Source organism: Leguminivora glycinivorella, chromosome 24 (genome assembly GCF_023078275.1).
Source record: "Leguminivora glycinivorella isolate SPB_JAAS2020 chromosome 24, LegGlyc_1.1, whole genome shotgun sequence".
NCBI classification, from domain to species: domain Eukaryota; kingdom Metazoa; phylum Arthropoda; class Insecta; order Lepidoptera; family Tortricidae; genus Leguminivora; species Leguminivora glycinivorella.
In genome coordinates, this window is record NC_062994.1 from 3,794,922 (window position 1) to 3,814,853 (window position 19,932).

At 36.2% G+C, this 19,932-nt stretch overlaps 1 protein-coding gene across 1 annotated transcript in view; it reads right to left on the reverse strand.

The window, feature by feature from the left end:
- LOC125238614 (cyclin-T-like) overlaps positions 1 to 19,932 on the reverse strand; it is a 70,272-nt gene that overhangs the window by 13,610 nt on the left and 36,730 nt on the right. Inside the window, 3 exon segments of the mRNA XM_048145974.1 lie at positions 590 to 1,355; positions 1,471 to 1,610; positions 3,148 to 3,292. Of these exon segments, the coding sequence (XP_048001931.1) occupies positions 590 to 1,355; positions 1,471 to 1,610; positions 3,148 to 3,292 (1,051 nt within the window).

Consider the following 19,932-nt stretch of genomic DNA (forward strand, 5'->3'; position numbering starts at 1 on the left):
CATTTGGATCACGTCTCCGATTTGGATAAAAATTGGTAGGCTGATAGAGTTCATGATGCTGAGCAAGATCCACTAGGTTTCCCAAAATATCCTAGGTTGATTGTATGAAACTTTCCTTTTTTGTTACCGAAAATGTATAGAAATCTGGTAACAAAAAAGGAAGCTTTCATACAAACCACATAGGACATTTTTAATGTCCCGTTTCCCATCAATACAGTGTTGCCACATTTTGTACGTTTGTACATTTTTTTATCAGACTGTTCATGTACCGGTAGACAGGGGTTACTTTGATTCGCGGGGTAACATTGATAATAGATTTTTGAAGAATAGGGATTATGAGTTTTGAACACGAATTTAAACAATGATGCGGTTGACATGTTTAACAGGAATAGATAATGAAAACCTTTAGAACCGAATTCATTTTAGTGCAAAATTCAACGATCCATTTTCCCCCACAAATCAAAGTAACTCCAGTGTGCGTAGCCGAATACCCAAATGCTGCACGATTCGTTCACGAGTCGCTCGCGATTCGTGAGCGTTTCGTGAAGCATTTGTGCATTCCGCTACGAACACAGTTGACGGTACGTACCTTTTTCAGTGGTGGTGCGGGGAGTGGTGACCTGCGTCGTGGTCGCGGTCCAGTCCACGGTGGTAGTCGTCTCTACCCCCATCCCCTCCTCATTTTCTTTGGCCTTTCCTGTGGCAATTGCGTCGGTTTCTGTGGCCCCCTCGGTTGTTGTGTCGGTTCCTTTGGGTTCCCCGGTTGTTGTGTCGATTTCGGGTCCTTTGGGCACCGCGGTTGTTGTATCGATGTTTGGTTCTTTGGGCACTCCGGTTGTTGTATCGATTTCTGGTCCTTTGGGCACTGCGGTTGTTGTATCGATGTTTGGTTCTTTGGGCACTCCGGTTGTTGTATCGATTTCTGGTCCTTTGGGCACTGCGGTTGTTGTATCGATGTTTGGTTCTTTGGGCACTCCGGTTGTTGTATCGATTTCTGGTCCTTTGGGCACTGCGGTTGTTGTGTCGATGTCTGGTCTTTTGGGCACTGCGGTTGTTGAGTCGATGCCGGCTCCTGTGGGCTGGAAGGTTGTTGTGTCGAAGCCGGCTCCTGTGGGCTCCCAGGTTGTTGTGTCGAAGTCGGCTCCTGTGGGCGCCCAGGTTGTTGTGTCGAAGCCGGCTCCTGTTGGCACCCAGGTCGTTGTGTCGAAGCCGGCTCCTGTGGGTGCCCAGGTTGTTGTGTCGATGCCGGGGGTTGGTGGTAGTGTGGGTTGAGTGTCAAATTCCTGTACGGCTTGAGCACGAGGATTAACGGACGTTGTCGTGGGGTTATTATCGCCTTCTTGGAACTCAATTACCTGTTGAAAATAAAGAGGGTCAACCAAATCTTGGCACTAAAGAATGGTGTGAAATTCAAATTCTCTATGGGAATTAAACCTTTGCCCCTATTCAGGTGGTAAAGATGGTACCTACCTCATCCAGTTCATCTCCCTCGAGAATCTCAACAGTCGTGTACTTGGATTCCCTAGCCGCCTGCCATCTCCAGGGGACCTCCCTCGCCCGCGGGTCCGGCTCGTCATAAATGTAAGCGTCCAATGCTTCTCCTCCTTCATCTTAGAATATACAAGAATAAATCTTTATTTGCATTCCAATTTGTTACATATGGGTAGATAAACTAGATAATACATAGATAAATAATGGACCCTGGAAAGGGTGTAGCAAAACATTGTAGGGTGTAAAAAACATCTTACATTAATTACTAGTGATTATCTACGATAAATATTACAAATATAGCTTTTTGACTAAATAACACTAATAGTTTTACTAACAACTTTTTTGTCTTTCCCATCACGGAACAATGGAGTTCCGGACCTTTGGGAGGCGTGCGCGGAGACGAAGTCATCGCGTAGGCTTTTGACACTTTAAGTAATGAAATGTAAGGAGTAGCGAGAAGCTTCTGCCCTTGCCCGTGTCATGGGCCGCACGCAGAGGCAGCACCCGACAGTGTGTAACGGGGCGTTTTCCAAAATAAATCTAAAATATCGAATTACACCAGATCTGGACGTGTTTGGGCTCATTCTTTTCAGAACCCTGAGCTGATTCGATCCCGACGATAAAAAAATGTGTCCTAAATATTCCATACAAAATTCGAGTTTCCAATACGTCACGCACGTAGTAGGTACGTTCATACTACAATAAAATCGTGACATAGGTACTTAAAGGAAAAAAATAGGACACATTTTTTTTGTCAGGATTGAATCAGAATTAAAGAGAGAGGAGAAGACTGAGCCCAGCCAGACACGTCCGAATCTGGTGAAATTCGATATTTATTTTTGAAAACGCCTAACGATTTTTGAGAGTGAATGGAATCTAAAATGAACTGGTGGATGAACGTGATGGACTAATTACTGGGATATGGGATAAAAAACCGAACGCCTGCCTAATAAAACGGTATCCAATTTTATTTCCCACAGACGGTGACTCGTCCTAACTACGGTCAACCGGGGTGGCTTTAAAACGCAGGGGCGACTTTGAAAGTTTTAAAGTCATACTGTAAGTAAATTCGCTATTTTCTATGGTAGATTTACAAGAATATTTGATTTAACTAGTTACATGAACAGTTTCAGTAAATTTAATAAAGAATAATGTTAATTATAAAGCCGTTCAAATATTACCATCAAAGTTACCCCAAATATTTTTTTAGTCACCCCGGTTAATTTTTACGTTTTAGTAAGTATTAAACAAACCTGTACTGTAACATTATACTTTTCACCACACCAACTGGTAAAGGCTTTCTTTGCTATTCGAAAACAGATAGCAAAACCGCATTTTATCCACAACGGGGCAAAGTAATTTCATACAAATTTTAACTATAATACCCTAACAGGGTCTCATGTTGTGTTGTGCCTTGCCTTTTATGTCTGTCACCTGTTAAATCTTGTACCAACATGGAAGCAATAAAGAATTGAATTGAATTGAACTCGATGTCTTAATCGGGCTGCTAGATTTTATCTATAAAATTTATAGATAATATCATCATTTAATGATGATTTTGAATCATAAATTCTATATTAGCAAATCGTGTGACAGTTCTTAAAAAGAATCTGATTTGACTAGTAGGAAAGTAGCCTATTGTACTGGAAATCTTACTAATAGTATCTTCATCCTCGCTTTCTGTGGTGGTGGTGGCCTCAGTGGTGGTGGTGGTGGTGTTTATCAGCTCCATCACTTCGCGGATGGAGCTCACGTCTACGCCGGCCTTCTTGATTGCGGCATGTATTAGGGCTCCGGTCACCTACACACAGCGACAGTAAGTGGGCCATTTTTTTCAAAGTTGTCCACCCCACTTTTCTTTTTTGATTTGGAAATTTTTATGTGGTTTCCACTCAGAATCGCGAGCTCTTTCAATTCTAATAGGAGAAAAAAGTGTCCCAAGGTTTTTTTCCCATTCCGTTACCATTTTTTCATACATTTTGTATGGTGGTAACGGAATGGAAGGTTCGAAAAAATGTATGGAAATCTTGGGACATTTTTTTCCCCTATCAGGTTCGCAAGAGCTCGCGATTCTGAGTATTAATCGCGTAAAAAATACCCATGTTACAAAAAAAGTGGGGTGGACAACTTTGAAAAAAATGGCCCAAGTCCGTTTTCACATTATCCGATCCGATATCGGATGTCGGAAGGATTTCAATAGAAAAAATCAAACATGGCGCCTCTAATGTATGGGATATCGGTCGACATCCGATATCGGATCGGATAATGTGAAAACGCACTAATGCAGCACATGCTGAGTCGGCGCCTTTTCGCAATTGTGTCATGATAAAAAAAATCTAAATTGTTCAATAGTAAGCTAGGAATTAGTTCTATGGACCTAAGTTATATTCTAATAATAGTTCTTAATTTTTTTTTGACATATTTTTATGCAATTAAGTTTTTATCTATATCTATCTACACCAAAAACATATCCACTTGATCGTCCGACGATGGCATAAGTAGTATCCAAGAAAATATGCAGCAGACCGTCCGCAGATACCATAGTGCGTTGTCATTGTCACATTATCCCATACATTAAAGCCGCCATCTTTGATTTTATCCTTTGAAATCCTCCCGACATCCGATATCGGATCGGATAATGTGGAAACGCACTTACTATCACAAGGAGGCATAAATTAGGTAAATAAGCTATTTATTATTCTATGGTTGTAGGTACTTTCCTCGCAATAGTGAGGGGAAAAAATGTGTTTCACACGGGTGCAAATGTATTTTACTTCTCGTGTATTGAAAAACTCGCCAAGTTCAAGATTCTATTCTCGAACCACTTGCTTAGCTCGCGGTTCAACTGTAGAATCCTTTCACTTGCTCGTTTTTCATTTTCAAACTCTGCGTTAAAATAAAACTTCAACTTTGCACCCTTGTATAACGTTTTTTTTTCAGTACAGATGTTGCTTTTTTTACGCACTAGTGCGAGAAGTGGTTCATTATATGCCAGGTCGTAACTTCGGAGGCTCATCTGTACTGAAAAACGTCGTACGATACACGTGCGAAAAGGAATTTCGTAACTCGTGGCGATTTAAAACACTCCCTTCGGTCATGTTTTAATTTATCGCCACTCGTTTCGAACTTCCTTTTTTACGCACTTGTATCGTATTATGTACTATTATATAACTTGTATGTATTGTATGAGGAACGTTACGTTATGAAAGTGCGAGAAGCGGTTTGTCAGGATCGTAGCAAATGGAAATCCGTGATCTCTGCCTACCCCTTTGGGAAACATGTATGTATGTATAACCTGTTTTCTTGACTTTCAATAGCCATGGATCTCGCCAACTTTGGAGTCAAAGTCTTTCTTGTATCTAAGTATTATTGTACATTACTTAATTAATATGTGCCACTGCAATGTCACAATTTGGATTTCTTTCAACACCTTTTTACCAAGAGTGGCACTGAAACTTGAGTAGTTCTAGTGCTCTGCCTACCCCTTTATAGGATACAGGCGTGATTATATGTATATATTACTTATGTATTTCTAGCAAAGCATCTTCCAGATATTTATCATTTATACATATAATATACTTACGATTGATAATACACCGATGAAAATTAGTCCGACTCGCAGCGGTATCCCACAGCACGAAGAGAAGGCCGGATACAACTCGCACATGTTGGTTTATTTGTAAAATATATCGAAAACCGCCATAAATAAAATAAATAAATTATAAATAAACATCGTGGGAAGAAATTGTCACTCCCAGAATTTGGCAACGTCAAAATACCTATCCATAGATTTACTTTTACTATCTTTCTCGGTAGGTAGCGCTATACCTACCATAGTAACACCATATGGCCGCTGTACACATATGGCCAACGGTTCCACCAACCCTTTGTGAAACCCCTTGGCCAAGATAAGAGCCGCTGTTTACACATTGGCGAACCAATCACTTGGCATTGGCTCTTCATGAAAGATGGACGTGGAATGGAAAAGGCCAGGAAATTCTAGGTCATTTACGTTGTCAGCAAAATTTGATTAAAAAATAATAACCCCGTAGTGAAATGAAATATTAACAATTTTTTGAATATTCTGATAAGAACATTTAAACATTTGCAAGGTTATTTTATTTCCTAAAATCTACACTATTATTGGCATAGATAAACTTAATATTTTCGTAAATATTTCACTACTGTACTCTCTGACGGCTGACGACCAACTGAATGAAGCGCCAACGTGTAAATGCAGTTGGCCATTGGCGCCAAGATCCTTTGATGTGTGGACAAAAAACCCGACACCAATCGGTTGGCCCGCCAGCGCTAGCGCCAACTGCCAACTTACGGCCAAGTAGCCCTCTACACGCTTGACCAAGGGGGTTGGTGGAACAGTTGGCCATATGTGTACAGCGGCCAATAGATTTTTATAGGTTCCTTGTAGACTAAGAGCCCAGGTGCCCTAGCCGAATGGCATTTCTGCGACGCGAAACGAAACGCCGCGAAAGCTAGTCTGGCTCTGTCGCGCCAACACGCAAGAGTGATAGAGATAGATATCTACGAGCGTTTCGTTTCGTGAGCGTTTGTGCCATTCGGCTACGTACCCAGAGCCGCCACGTAGTGATTCAATGCTCTTTGGCCAGACCTTCCTCATTTTTTCAAGGATGAAAGTTTCATTTACCATTTTTTTTGCTATAGGGTTTTTTAAACAAACTTTCATTTATAAATTCTGAAGGCAAATTTTTGTACACATGTGGTAGAAAATACTGTTAGGAATTAATAATCATCACTTCTGACCATTTCCGCCGGTCGCACCTAGAAGAGAAATTAGGGTAAGGTAGACCCTCAAGCGTCTGGCAAAATGAAAGATACTTTCATTGTATGGCGAAACCTACATCTTGATAATATCTCTTTAATATTGCTATATATGTATATCGCTCTTGCGTATTGGGTCATTCCTGAGAATTCGATTCTTGGTGTCATTCCCTTGGCGTATATTTTTGTAATAAAATATGAAATTATATTTAATCATAAGCATTTTTTAACGAATAGGCATCACTTTTAATTAATAATACAGACTACAGTCCATGAAGCTTAGCTTATCCAAGGGAATGAGAACCACGGGAATGAGAAAAAAAGTATGTTTTTGTCTATTTTGCAGAAGCTGTAATTTGTAATTTTTTAGTCTATTTACAAATAAAACCACAAAATTTATGTTTTAACCTTTTAATCAAGGTTCAAGTGAACAAAAATCTTTAATTACATCATTGAGGATTGTTTCCCAAAAAAGTCTATTTCAAAAGACACTAGACTTTGAACAGACGTCTATTCCAGTGCTTTCTAGAATTAAACTTTTTCGAAAAACCACTTCAGAGCGCCGTCCGTAGAAGCTTCTCCACTATATTATATAGTATATAAAAGTGTATTCAGTAAGGAAAATGTAATAATTCAACTATAACTGAAAGTTACAGCCTGCGAAAAAGAGTAAAAAAATTGGCAATGTCGTGCACTCGTTTTCTCACACATATTTTGTAAAGGACACGACGATGTTGCCACTTTTTTATTTTTGAGCAATTCCCGAAGTTTGTACATTTGGATCACGTCTTAGATTTTGATAAAAATTGGTAGGCTGATAGAATCCATGATGCTGAGCAAGATCCACTAGGTTTCCCAAAATGTCCTAGGTAGTTTGTATGAAACCTTCCTTTTTTGTTACCAGATTTCGGTAACAAAAAAGGAAAGTTTCATATAAACTACCTAGGACATTTTGGGAAACCTGGATTTTGCTCAGCATCATGGACTCTATCAGCCTACCAAATTTTTATCAAAATCAAAGACGTGATCCAAATGTACAATGTTTTCGGGAATTGCTTTTTTACTCTTTTTTGCCTCGCTATAAAGGCCCGTACGGTGCGCGAGTTACATTGCGAACTATTGAGCTGACATATCACCAATAATGCCGCAATGACACGTATACGACTTCTCGCACAGTGTAAACGGGCCCTAATGGTCGCGTTTTCCAAACAGGAACAGTAACAAGGTACTTCGAAGCAGAAGTATCTATATGCGAGTGTGCACGGAAAAACGTCCCACTCTGTCGATTGCTATAAAGCCGCTTTGACAGTTTATTCATATAAAGATACAGGTAAATCTCGCCTTAATGGTAACCGACAAAGTGGGACGTTTTACTAAACACACTCACATATCTACTCAAACGCTTAAATGTATCCTTTTAATAATAAGGTTCATTTTGGTTCGATGTGTATGGGATCTACTGTGACGCCATCTAGTGACACAATTAAAACGTTCACTGCGGTGCGAAGGTGTCGCGGTTAGTAGTTCATTGAGCATACTAAACTTATCGTTGTGTGCGTGCGTGATGACACAACTCGCTTGTAATCTGCATGTACAGTCGCCATCAGATATATAAGAGCGCCCGAGGTACTCAAAAATATCTGAACACACCTCTATTGCCTAGGCGTTAGAGGCGTGTTCAGATATTTTTGAGTACCTCGGGCGCTCTTATATATCTGATGGCGACTGTACTAGCATTTATCAATGAAGTCATTCATAATTTCTCCATGCACTTTTGCAGCTGATAGTACCTACACAGATAAGGAACTAATGCTCGTGTGTTGCGCATATCTTCAAGTGTCTGTGGGTTCAAATGCGACAGCCGTGTTCTATGCAAATCGCGCGGCATGTCAGATCTCTTTCCTTTTACATATATCTGTGTTGAGGGAGATATGGCCACGGCAAGTCTTATTACAGTTATTACAAAGCAATATTACAATTCAGAGAGGAACAGTGAACGAGTTAAGAATGACTTACGTTATAGATCGGGCAGGGGCCGATTCTCTACGAGACTAAGGGTCCCCCACATATAGCGTCTCGCTACCTTTAGCGTCGGGCCAGCTGTATGGCAAAGCCTGACGCGCGACGTCGACGCAGCGTCTTTTTTCAAACAGTTGGCCCGACGCTACGATCGCGAGACGCTAGGCGTGGGCGGACCCTTAAGTCTCACCAGAAATATATACTACGCGCCGTGTTGCGGAATTTTATTAGAACTAATTTTCTTCATACTATTGAAGTGTAGCCACATACATCAGAATAATAGTGCCCTTTTCACAATAGTCATATATTTATATCATGGTGTTTTCCATAGAAAATGAACCGAAGCCCCGGCCCGGTCTAAAATTATTTAACCTTTAGTGCGTTCTCAGTGTTTTCACATTATCCGATCCGATATCGAAGGAAAAAGAATTTCAAAGGAAAATTTCAATTTCCTTTAAGTTAAATAGGATATGGGTCCTCCATCCGAGATCGGATCGGATAATGTGAGAACGCACTCAGACGGCTGTTTTTTCTATAATTTAACTCTTTGGACCTAAGAGCAGTGGTATGATGACATTTTGTACATATTTATTAAGACGTAGTTACGCAGAAACGTTCCAATCCATCTGAAATTGTCATTGAAATGAAAGACTTTCACACAAGGTCTAAAACTTACTGACAATTTCATGTGAATTAGAACGTTTTTGCGCAACTGGGCAATTCAGAATTCGAGACCCCCCCCCCCCTCCTAAATTAGCGTAAGTTGTTAACAAAAATGAACTCGTCAGTTTTGTGTCGACAATTAAGCATAAAATCTGTCTAAAAATTTACTTTATTTACATTCTGAATATAGATAGTTTATGTAATTAACACAAAAACAATATTTTTATAGAAATTTCATGCCTAATTCTCGTCACAAAACTGACAGTGCTTAATTTTTGTTAATAACTTACGCTAATTAGGGGGTCCCAAATTCTGAAAATTCCCAACTACGTATAATTTATTCAGTAACAATGATCTATAGTTTAGAAAACACGACCCTCAACCTGAAGCTGAATATATATATATATATATTTCCACTCTTCCGCATTTATACCTTTAATATCAAATCAATTAAACTTTGTTCATCAATCACTCACTACGTCATTTTTTTAATTAATTACGATTTTTCTCGAACATATTTACACCTAACTAACTTAGTCGTCAAATTATAATTAAAAAATCTAGACAATGAAGTCTTACTATTTTTAAAGCGACCACTTGAGGGTCGTAGAAAAAATACATTAAAATTTCGTATTTGGGCCAGGCAGAGTGAAAAATACTATAAATATCTGATCTGGCCCCTCAGGACAAAAAACTCACTTACATGTACGTATAGATTATTAATTCAGGTTTATTAAACAACTACCTACACTAATATACTAGGTATAACGACTACAGACAGAAAATGTCTGTGCACAGCACATTCCGATTTCAACAGATTCCAGAATTAACAACATTTCTAAGATCTAATAATCAGTGGGCATAGGGCACTAGTTGGATTAACTTTCACGCATCCCTATCGCACTTACAAATAGTGCTAATAGTGTGAAAAGGACGGCCTGACGTTGTATCGCTATTACGCGAGCGTGCTTTCTTGCCAGACGACGGTACTTTTTTTGCTATGTATAAGGCAAAAGAATGGCAATAAAACGAGGTAGTATCTTTTATTTATTTTAAACGTTATTGCACTATAAATGGCCGAGTTAATGCGTCATGGCATCTTCTGCAAGCCAAGCAAGTTTCTATTTGTAATCTGCAACACGTGTGTTGAAAAATTCGTTTTGGAATTCATCGAAATAGGAATGTGCTGTTATAATATCGAGCGACAAACATGTGCCATACAAGGCTGCGCCATTCATAACATTTGGCGCCCCAAAAAATATCGAAATTCACTCACTGCATCAAAAAACGACTAATGACGCGTCCACGGAAAAAGGGGATGTTCCCCTTTGAAATAAAACTGGTGTACTACCTTCTACCTCACGATTTTACCACTCAAAACTAAGTACTAAAATGGACTTTAAAAAAATTCTGTACACCGCGAACCGCGACCCATCCGCCAACTACAAATCCCAAGTATTTAAACATTAATCTAACAATATCCTGAATTAATAATCCAAACGCGCTATTCCTAATTAAATTTAAATAATAATAATGCTTATCTATTTACAAAACAGTCTGTAGGCCGCGAACAAATCGCCAGATACAAAATATTTCTAACATTTTTAATTTTTATTTGTTTTTTTTTCTTGCTATCTCACGATTCGTATTCGGCCAGTGAGAAAAAACATATGCCAGCGGTGTTGCCACAGAAAAAAAACTTGAAACTATTTTTTTATTCTTACTTAACTTGTGACTACAAAATATTCACTGACATACATTTTTAATTTAAGCACCCGTATAGCTTAGGGTAGGAGCGGCGTTATAAGCCGTGTAGTCTAGCATACAACCATACGATAGACCGAGTCACAACATATAATAATTATATACATTTTCTTTAGCATAAGAAGCAGTGATTGTATGTGTCACGGTGAAAGCAATATGGCTGATGATAGACTTTGAAACGTAACAAAGTTCTCTGAGTTACAAAACATTAAATATTGTATCATAAGAATATCTTTTTAGAATTTATTTGGTAGTAGGGTCTATGCATATCTCAGACAAATTTGAAACGCTACATGGTTCATTTCAAACCATTTCAACCGTAGTATAAAAATAACATCGCATTTGCTAAGTATTTGACATTAAAGAAATTAACATTACGGTTAAAATGCTTTCAAATGTTACCCTTTTAGACGATTTTGGCTCAATAATTGTACAAAATACCCGAATTATTATAATGATCTTATTCTAAGCGCAAAAGTATTGCTGGCATTCGTGTATATTACATTACAATATTTAACATGTGTATTTATTCCACTATATTTTGCAACTCTCTCAAATCTTCGTACATCTTATCTATGAAATGCTCACGTGTTATCGACATAGATATATAAATACAGCAATGAAATGACTTTTTTTTAAATTATCTAATATTGCTTTGAATGTCCAGTCACTCTTATTTTCTTGTACAAAATTGTAGGAATCTAAATAAAAACACGAAATCAAAACGCATTCGTTACTTAAAAGGGTCATAATATAATCTTATACTTCGTTTTCCTAAAAAAGTTTAAAAACTTAAAATTTTAACTAAAGTATCACTCAAAACTTTCTTCTAGTCTAATTGAAAATAAAATTCCAAATCAAGTAGTTTTAAAATACAAATAACATTTTTATGTAATATTTTAAATGTATTTACACGAAATAAACAGTAAGTTTCAAATTCTTTTACAAAATCCCCTTTTCAAATCAGTAAGGCAATGAAAATTGGACTATTTTTTTACCAACTTCCAAATCTCAAGGGAGAACATTCGACTGTTTCTTTTTTGTTACTACAGTGCAACCCTATTTTTACTGTTTTTTTTTTTAATGACTCGTATAATCCAAATGTATACGAATGATAATGATATAGATATAGCACCAGCACAATAATCAGTTTAGAAATATACATGACACATTATATTATAGCAAAATTGAATAAAAAATGAGTATTGCCAGTTTTTTTGGTGTCATGTCAAATAACAACCTTCGATATTTCAATAATCTTCTCTCGTAACTACTTAACCTATCAAAAAGGCATAATGGCTGGGACTATTCAAACTATTAATTAGTGCTCATAGATATCTAGTATTAGTGTCTTATAACCTGGTCCTTAATCTAGGCGCGTATCCATTTTTAATGCCAAATAAAAAACGACGTTTCAGAACATACATTGGACGGGAGTCCTTAACAACACGTCTGATTTTGTATGTAGCATAAAAAATGAAGTCACTCCATGTACAAACACCTTTAATAACCGTTAAAAACCGTCAAGTTACAAGAACTAATCACGGCGCGCGGGTCCGACCAATAGCGAGCGAGGCCGCTCGCGATTGGTCGACAGTCCGCGTTCCAAAATCAAACCCGCACAACTCGAGCCAAAACCGTCTTTCAAATTCAAAATAGTGAAGCATCAAGTCACGCCTGCGTATTGCGCTCAAAAACTAATATTTTTTATAAGTACAATAAACTGTACAGGGTGAAAATAAAATAGAAAGGACCTGACTTTGCATAGTGAATTTGGAGGTCATAATGAACAACTTTTATAATGGGACCAATGCTGAAATCGCCAAAAAAATTCATGACAATCGAAAAATGTGAAACAGCCAAATTTTTTTTTGCGATTTTAGCATTGGTTCCATAATTAATCTTGTTCATTATGACCTCAAAAGTCACTATGCAGAGTTTGAAGGGTCTTTTTTATTTCAGCCTGTATATATAAAAAAAAAAGAGGGAAAAGATCGCATTGGCAATAAAAGTTAGCACGAATCCCCTCAAGCTATGAATAAATGTTAGTGTCCCATGGCGTCCCAGAAAGCAGGCGTAACCGAGCTTAACCGAGCCTAAGGTCCAAACTTGCCTCGCGGCAGGTACTAGTACTAGTGAGGTCCGTAAGAGGTGGAAACGTCGACACACGCCGCAGCTCACTTGTGCCCGTTGCCCAGCTCCACCTGAAACCGAGGGTGGGGTCAGCGCCGTGTGTCGTCGTCCCGGGGCTGCGGCGGTGGGGCGAGGGGCATCGTGCCGGCAAAAATATTAAAGCGTATCACAGGAAATATCCGTTACAGGCATAGAGGAGGAATAAGTGGGCCATTTTTTTTTTCAAAGTTGTCCATCCCTCTTTTTTTTAATTTGGTTTTTTTTTATGTGTTTTCCACTCACAATCGCGAGCTCTTTCAATCCTAATAGGAGAAAAAAAGTGTCCCGAGGATTTTGCCCATTCCGTTACCATTTTTTCATACATTTTGTATGGCGGTAACGGAACGGAAGGTTCGAAAAAATGTATGGAAATCTTGGGACATTTTTTTTTCTCCTATCAGGATCGAAAGACCTCGCGATTCTGAGTATTAATCGCGTGAAAAATACCCATGTTAAAAAAAGTAGGGTGGACAACTTTGAAAAAAAAAAATGGCCCAGAGGAAGTTTCGGTTAGAATCATAGAGGAATAAGTAAAGAAAGAGTTGTAACTCCATACATCAGTAAATGCGAGTTATTTGTAGTGACATCTAGCGACATACACGCGTCAAATAACGTAAATTATCAGTACTGCTACTTGTCAATAGATGTCGCGACGAACGAAAAGTCTAATGCTCAACAATTTTTAGCTAATATATTACAATAGTATTCGTATTAATCAGTATTCTGGTTTCAATTCCTTCTGTGATGTAAGTTGTAGTTTTAATATTATATTTTTGGCAGACGGGACACTGTTGACACCTAGTGTCGAGTAGCGGTACTGATAATTTACGCTAATTGACGCATGATTGACGCTAGATGTCACTAAAAATAACTCTCATTTACTGATGTATGGGCGTTACACCTTTTTCCTTACTTATTTCTCTATGGTTAGAGGTAAAACCCGATAAGTAGGTTATTTTTATTACCCCGGTCCACACTGACCACACTCCTCGCGCGTTTTTCTTTAATTTTAAACCACTTAACGCTTTAATTATTTTGCCAGTTACACGTTTTCATGTTTTTTCGATATATGGTGTAAGAATGCATGATTAAAACTTTATAGTTCTAAAATATGTTCTACTTCATTTAAATCTGGAATCTGGGCCAGCAAGAATCTTTTATAAGCAGTATTCGCCGATTAAAAAAAAAATAGTAAAAGTAACTCAAAAGACAGCAAAATAATACGAAATCAGAAAAAAAAATCAATGAAAGATAAAATAATCCGTTAGACATTACAGCAGATGCCACTTTGGGTCAAATACTAATTACTTTAAACAGTGAAAGATTAGTAAAAGAAAATAAATCTTTAGATAAAACTATTGTAGTTCAAGTAAACTATCTAATTCAACAAGGACAAACACATAGTTATTATACCTAAAGAGAGGAATCATAGGAATGGGCTACTAGTATTTCTAAAAGATTCTTGCAAGCACATTAGTTTATACGCCGTGTGCTACCACCCGACGCCCCCACCGCCATTTTGTACATATTTACAGTTTGGACATGTGACCCACCCGCCACCAAAGGGTTCTCAAGCGGAAGACCCAGCGATTATGTGTAGCTTCCACAAATTTAAAAATCGAACGTCAATTTTTAAATCCGTCATTCGAAAATGGAACGACAAATTTGAAAATCAACGTCAATTTTTAAATCTGACATTCGAAAATGGAACGTGAGTTCGAAATATTGCAACGGTTCAGCCCCGCAAGGTACGATACACAGGCCGCTTAAGCTTTTAGCTGTTACATTTAATTAAAAAAACCTGTTGGTTTATAATCAAGTTTAAATTTGTAGATTATCAGCCAACGTAAAACGAGACAATATATTACAATACATGTGCGAAAAATAGGAAATTCGCACATGTACTGTACAACGTTTTACAGTGCATATGATTTTATTAACATAGTTATATAATGTGCTAATTATTGCATTAGTGCGGTAATGTAACACCATATGCACTGTAAAACCGTAAATATAACAGCCAGTGGCATTTATTTTACCGATGACGATATTAAGGGCCAGTTGCATCAACCACATTTGACAGACACATCATCGTCACGCAGCGGACGTCTATGGAACTTCCCATACAATAAAATTTATCGAACGCTTTAACGGTGACAGACGGTTTGATGCAACCGGCCCTAAATGTTATAAAATTGTATATCTTTAAACTTAAACATAGTTAAAAAGGATTTTTTGAGCATTTTTCTAGTCGCCGGTAAAATAACTGTCAAAAGAGTGATAAAACAACGAACAAACACAGTGCCTTATTTATATAACAGTGATGTTAGCAACACTCATGCATAAACAGTGTACTTAAAACTACCTATTTGTAAATTATAATAAAACATGAATTCGCTTGCATTAACATTTTTTTCACTCCTGATCAAAAAAAATATAGAAGTCTACAGAATTAAATATAATATTGGCTACTTTAAAATGGATATCAAGTAGATGATTTTACTTTGTTAAATTTTTACTCTAACCAAAATTTTTGGACATCTTTTTTATAAATTTTAATACATTCTTCAAGGATTATATAATTTTAGGGATGTGTATAATAAATACACATCATTTCGACGCTTGGTAGTGAGATGGAGATATAATTCAAAAGATAGTGTCAAAATTACAAGTTTTAATAAAACTTTTAACAAAAATCAAATTTCAATAAATCAACTACATAAAGTAACTAAATACAAATAATAGCTACGTAATACTAATGAAATTATTAAATAAACTAAATGAAATTCGTAATGATAATCTCAATCAAACATAAAAACTAATATTTACAAGTCACACTAAAACATCTATTATAAATTTATTTAAACAAAATGAAACAAAAAGTTCTAAATTATTTAAATGTCTACTTAAGTACTTTTTAAAAATCGTCAAAAAATAACTATATTTTCAACATTTCTACAGTATACAATGGTAACATTAATGGCACCAACTGTCAAGGTATATTTCAAGCAACTATTTATTGTGAATTGCTGAACTAGCAACCCTAACGACACATTTTTAGTCAGGGACCAAACGACCTCTTTTACAAAAAGTCGTCGACATCTCTTCTAAATACCTAAAACAGGTATGGATGTGTTCCTCGTTATCTCCAGATTACGAATTGACCTGTTTTAGTTTAAGGAGGGGGGGACGGGTTGAGAAAAAGGGGGGAGAAAGATGGCGGCCGACCATCATAGATATTTATTCACATCTCGACTCCTATGGCACCAATCTGTTCGTGCAAGGTGTCGTTTGAAAGCTTATTAAACCTACTTTAATTGTTTTCAAATAACTATACTCATAACAGTAACCGTTTACGAAATATTTGAAAATATGTGTTTTTTTATCGCGCATGAGTTGCACAAGTACTAGAAAAAATGCGTCTAACTCAATAAACAATAACTTTACCGCAATTGATGTTATTATAAAATTTTCGCGTCTATTCATGCTCTTTTTAAAAATATAAGTTTCATTGGTATATGATAATATATAACCATGTAATTACGAATTTGGTTTAGCAGGAGTCACTCTGCCCGGTCGCAGAAATGGGCGCTGACCGTAGTAAAGTATTCAATATTTTTGAGGTCCTATTTTACGGATCCATATGCGAGAGGTATCGTTTCAAAGCTAATTAAACCTACTATATTTTTTTATAAATAACTATAATCATAAAGGTAGCTGTTTAGAAAATATTTGAAAATATGTGTTTTATAGACCATGAGTCGCACAAGTACCTACTGGTAAAAAATGCTTCTTAATCAATAAACAACAACTTTTCCGGAATTGATGTTAGTATAAGATTTACGCGGAATTTCGTGCGCTTTCTAATAACATAAGTTTTATTGGTGTATGATATTATATAACCAAGTAATTACAAATATGGTTAAGTAGGGGCCACAGCGCCCGGCCACGTATGGATGCTGACCGTCGCCAAATTTTCTATATTTTTCAGATCCTATTTTATTTAACAGGAATCTTTTGAAAGCATATTATGCGTACTATCATTAGTTCTCAATAATTTTAGTTGTAACTGTAGTAGCTAACAAAATATTTGAAAATATGCATTGGAACCGATGTGAGTAAAACATGCTTCTAGCTCAATGAATTATATTTTTTCCGCAATTGATATAATAACAAAATAAACGGCGAAATGTATGACCTTTTCAAATAATAAGTTTTGTCGGTATTGCATAAACAATTAATGTTAATTTATCCATCATACTCACTGCGCACCGTCATATACATGTATGACCATTTTCGTTGCCGTTTTCATAATTTTTAAGATTGTATCTTGGTGCATGACCAATAAACAATAACTTTACCGCAAATAATGTTATGATAAGATTTACAGGACATTTCATATGCTTTCTAAAAATATAAGTTTTATTGATGTATGATATTATACAACCAAGTAATTACGAATTTGGTTTAGCAGGCTGTGTCACTGCACCCCCGTGACGTAAATAAGTGCTAACCGTCGCCTAATTTTACGTATTTCTCAGATCCTATTTTAGCGATCAATTTGTGAGAGGTATCATTTGAAAGCATATTATGCGTACTATCGTTACTTTTTAATAATTTTAGTCGTAATTGTAGAAGTTAACAAAATATTTGACAATATGTGTATTTTTACTGTATATGAATAGCATTCGCACTGATACGAGTGAAACATGCTTCTAGCTCAATAAATTATATTTTTCTGCAATTGATATAATAACGAAATGAACCGCAAAATGTATGGCCTTTACAAAAAATGAGTTTTGTTAGTTTTGCGTAAACAATTAATGTTAATTTGTCCACCATACCCACTGCGCACGGTCAATCGTCATATAAACGGATGTCCACCGCCGTTGCCTTAATTTTTTCATCATTTTACAGATTTTATTTTACTGATCAATTAAGTATATAAGTAAATTCGATACGTAATAGATTATATTTATTATGAATATACGATTAGTGAAATAAAATCTGAAAAAGGCAACGACGGTGGACATCCATTTATATGATGGTGCGCAGTAGGTGAGCTGAACAAATTCAAATTAATTGTTTATGCAATACAAACCAAACTTATTTTTTGTGTAAGTCATACATTTTCCGTTTATTTTGTTATTATTTCAATTGCGGAAAACTATAATTTATTGAGCTAGAAGCGTGTCTTATCAATGCCAATGCTATTCATGCACAGTAAAATACACATATTACTAATCAAATATTTTGTAAACTTCTACAGTTTCGACTTGAAATATTAGAAATAAAGATAGTACGCATAATATGCTTTCAAATGATACCTCTCACAAATTTATCAGTAAAATAGGATCTGAGTAACGTAGAAAATTTGGCGACGGTCAGTCAGCACCCAATATCGTGACAGGGCGCAGTGACCCCTGCTAAAGCAAATTCGTAATTACTTGGTCATATATTATCATACACCAATAAAACTTATATTTTTAGAAAGCGCATGAAATTTCGCGTAAATTTTATAATAACATTAATTGCGGTAAAGTTATGGTTTATTAAGTTAGAAGCATTTTTTATCTGTATATGTGCAACTCGTGCTCGAAAAAAAAAGTCATGTTTTCAAATATTTTGTAACCAGCTACCTTTATAACTATAGTTATTCAAAAATAATTATAGCAGGTTTAATTTGCTTTCAAATGATACCTCTTACATATGGATCCGTAAAATAAGAACTTAAAAATATTGAATACTTTACTACGGTCAGCGCTCATTTTTATGCGACCGGCGGAATGACCACTACGAAACAAAATTCGTAATTTAATGGTTATATTATCACTTACCAATAAAACTTATATTTTTAGAAAGCTCATGAATAGTGGCGTAAATTTTATAATTACATCAATTGCGGTAACGTTATTGTTTATTGACTTAGAAGCATTTTTTACCAGTACTTGTGCGATTCATGCTCGATAAAAAACACATATTTTCAAATATTATGTAAACAGCTACCTTTAATATTATAGTTAAGTGTAAACAATTATAGTAGGTTTAATTATCTTTCAAACGATACCTCTCCTATATGGATCCGTAAAATAAGACCTCAAAAATATTGAATACTTTACTACGGTCAGCGCCCGTTTATGCGACCTGGAGGATAACCCCTGCCAAACAAAATTCTTAATTACATGGTTATATATTATCATATACCAATGAAACTTATATTTTTAGAAAGAGCATGAATAGACGCAAAAATTTTATAATAACATCAATTGCGGTAAAGTTATTGTTTATTGAGTTAGACGCATTTTTTACTAGTACTTGTGCAATTCATGCGCGATAAAAAAACAAATATTTTCAAATATTTCCTAAACGGTTACTTTATGAGCATAGTTATTTGAAAACAATTAAAGTAGGTTTAATAAGCTTTCAAATGACACCTCGCACGAACAGATTGGTGCCATAGGACTCGAGATGTGAATAAATATCTATGATGGTCGGTCGCCATCTTTCCCCCCCTTTTTCTCGACCCGTCCCCCCCTCCTTAAACTAAAACAGGTCAATTCGTAATCTGGAGAGGACGAGGAACATATCCATACCTGTTTTAGGTATTTAGAAGAGATGTCGACGAAAATCGTGAAGGAGACGACTTGTGGCCAAATTGGCTCTAGACTATTTACGCGCTTTTTTAATTTTTTTTTTCAGTTATCATATTTATTAATAAAATATAAGTTTAGAACGAGATATCAAGAAGAAAATATTTTAATAATAAATGAAGAATATTAATGTTTTTAAAACAGAGAAAAGTTTTTGTTTGTCAACGATTTAGTTCGGCAATTCACATTAAATTACATAACAAAAATAAATATTTCATACTTTAGTATTAACAATGAGTGTGCAAGTCAAAACATAAATAAAGTTACAATTTAAAATCATCTAACAAATGTAAACTGTCAATAAAATAAATTGTGAGAACCAAATGAGATTTTATAAAGTTAGAATCAAGTAACTATTTTTTTTTCGAGACTT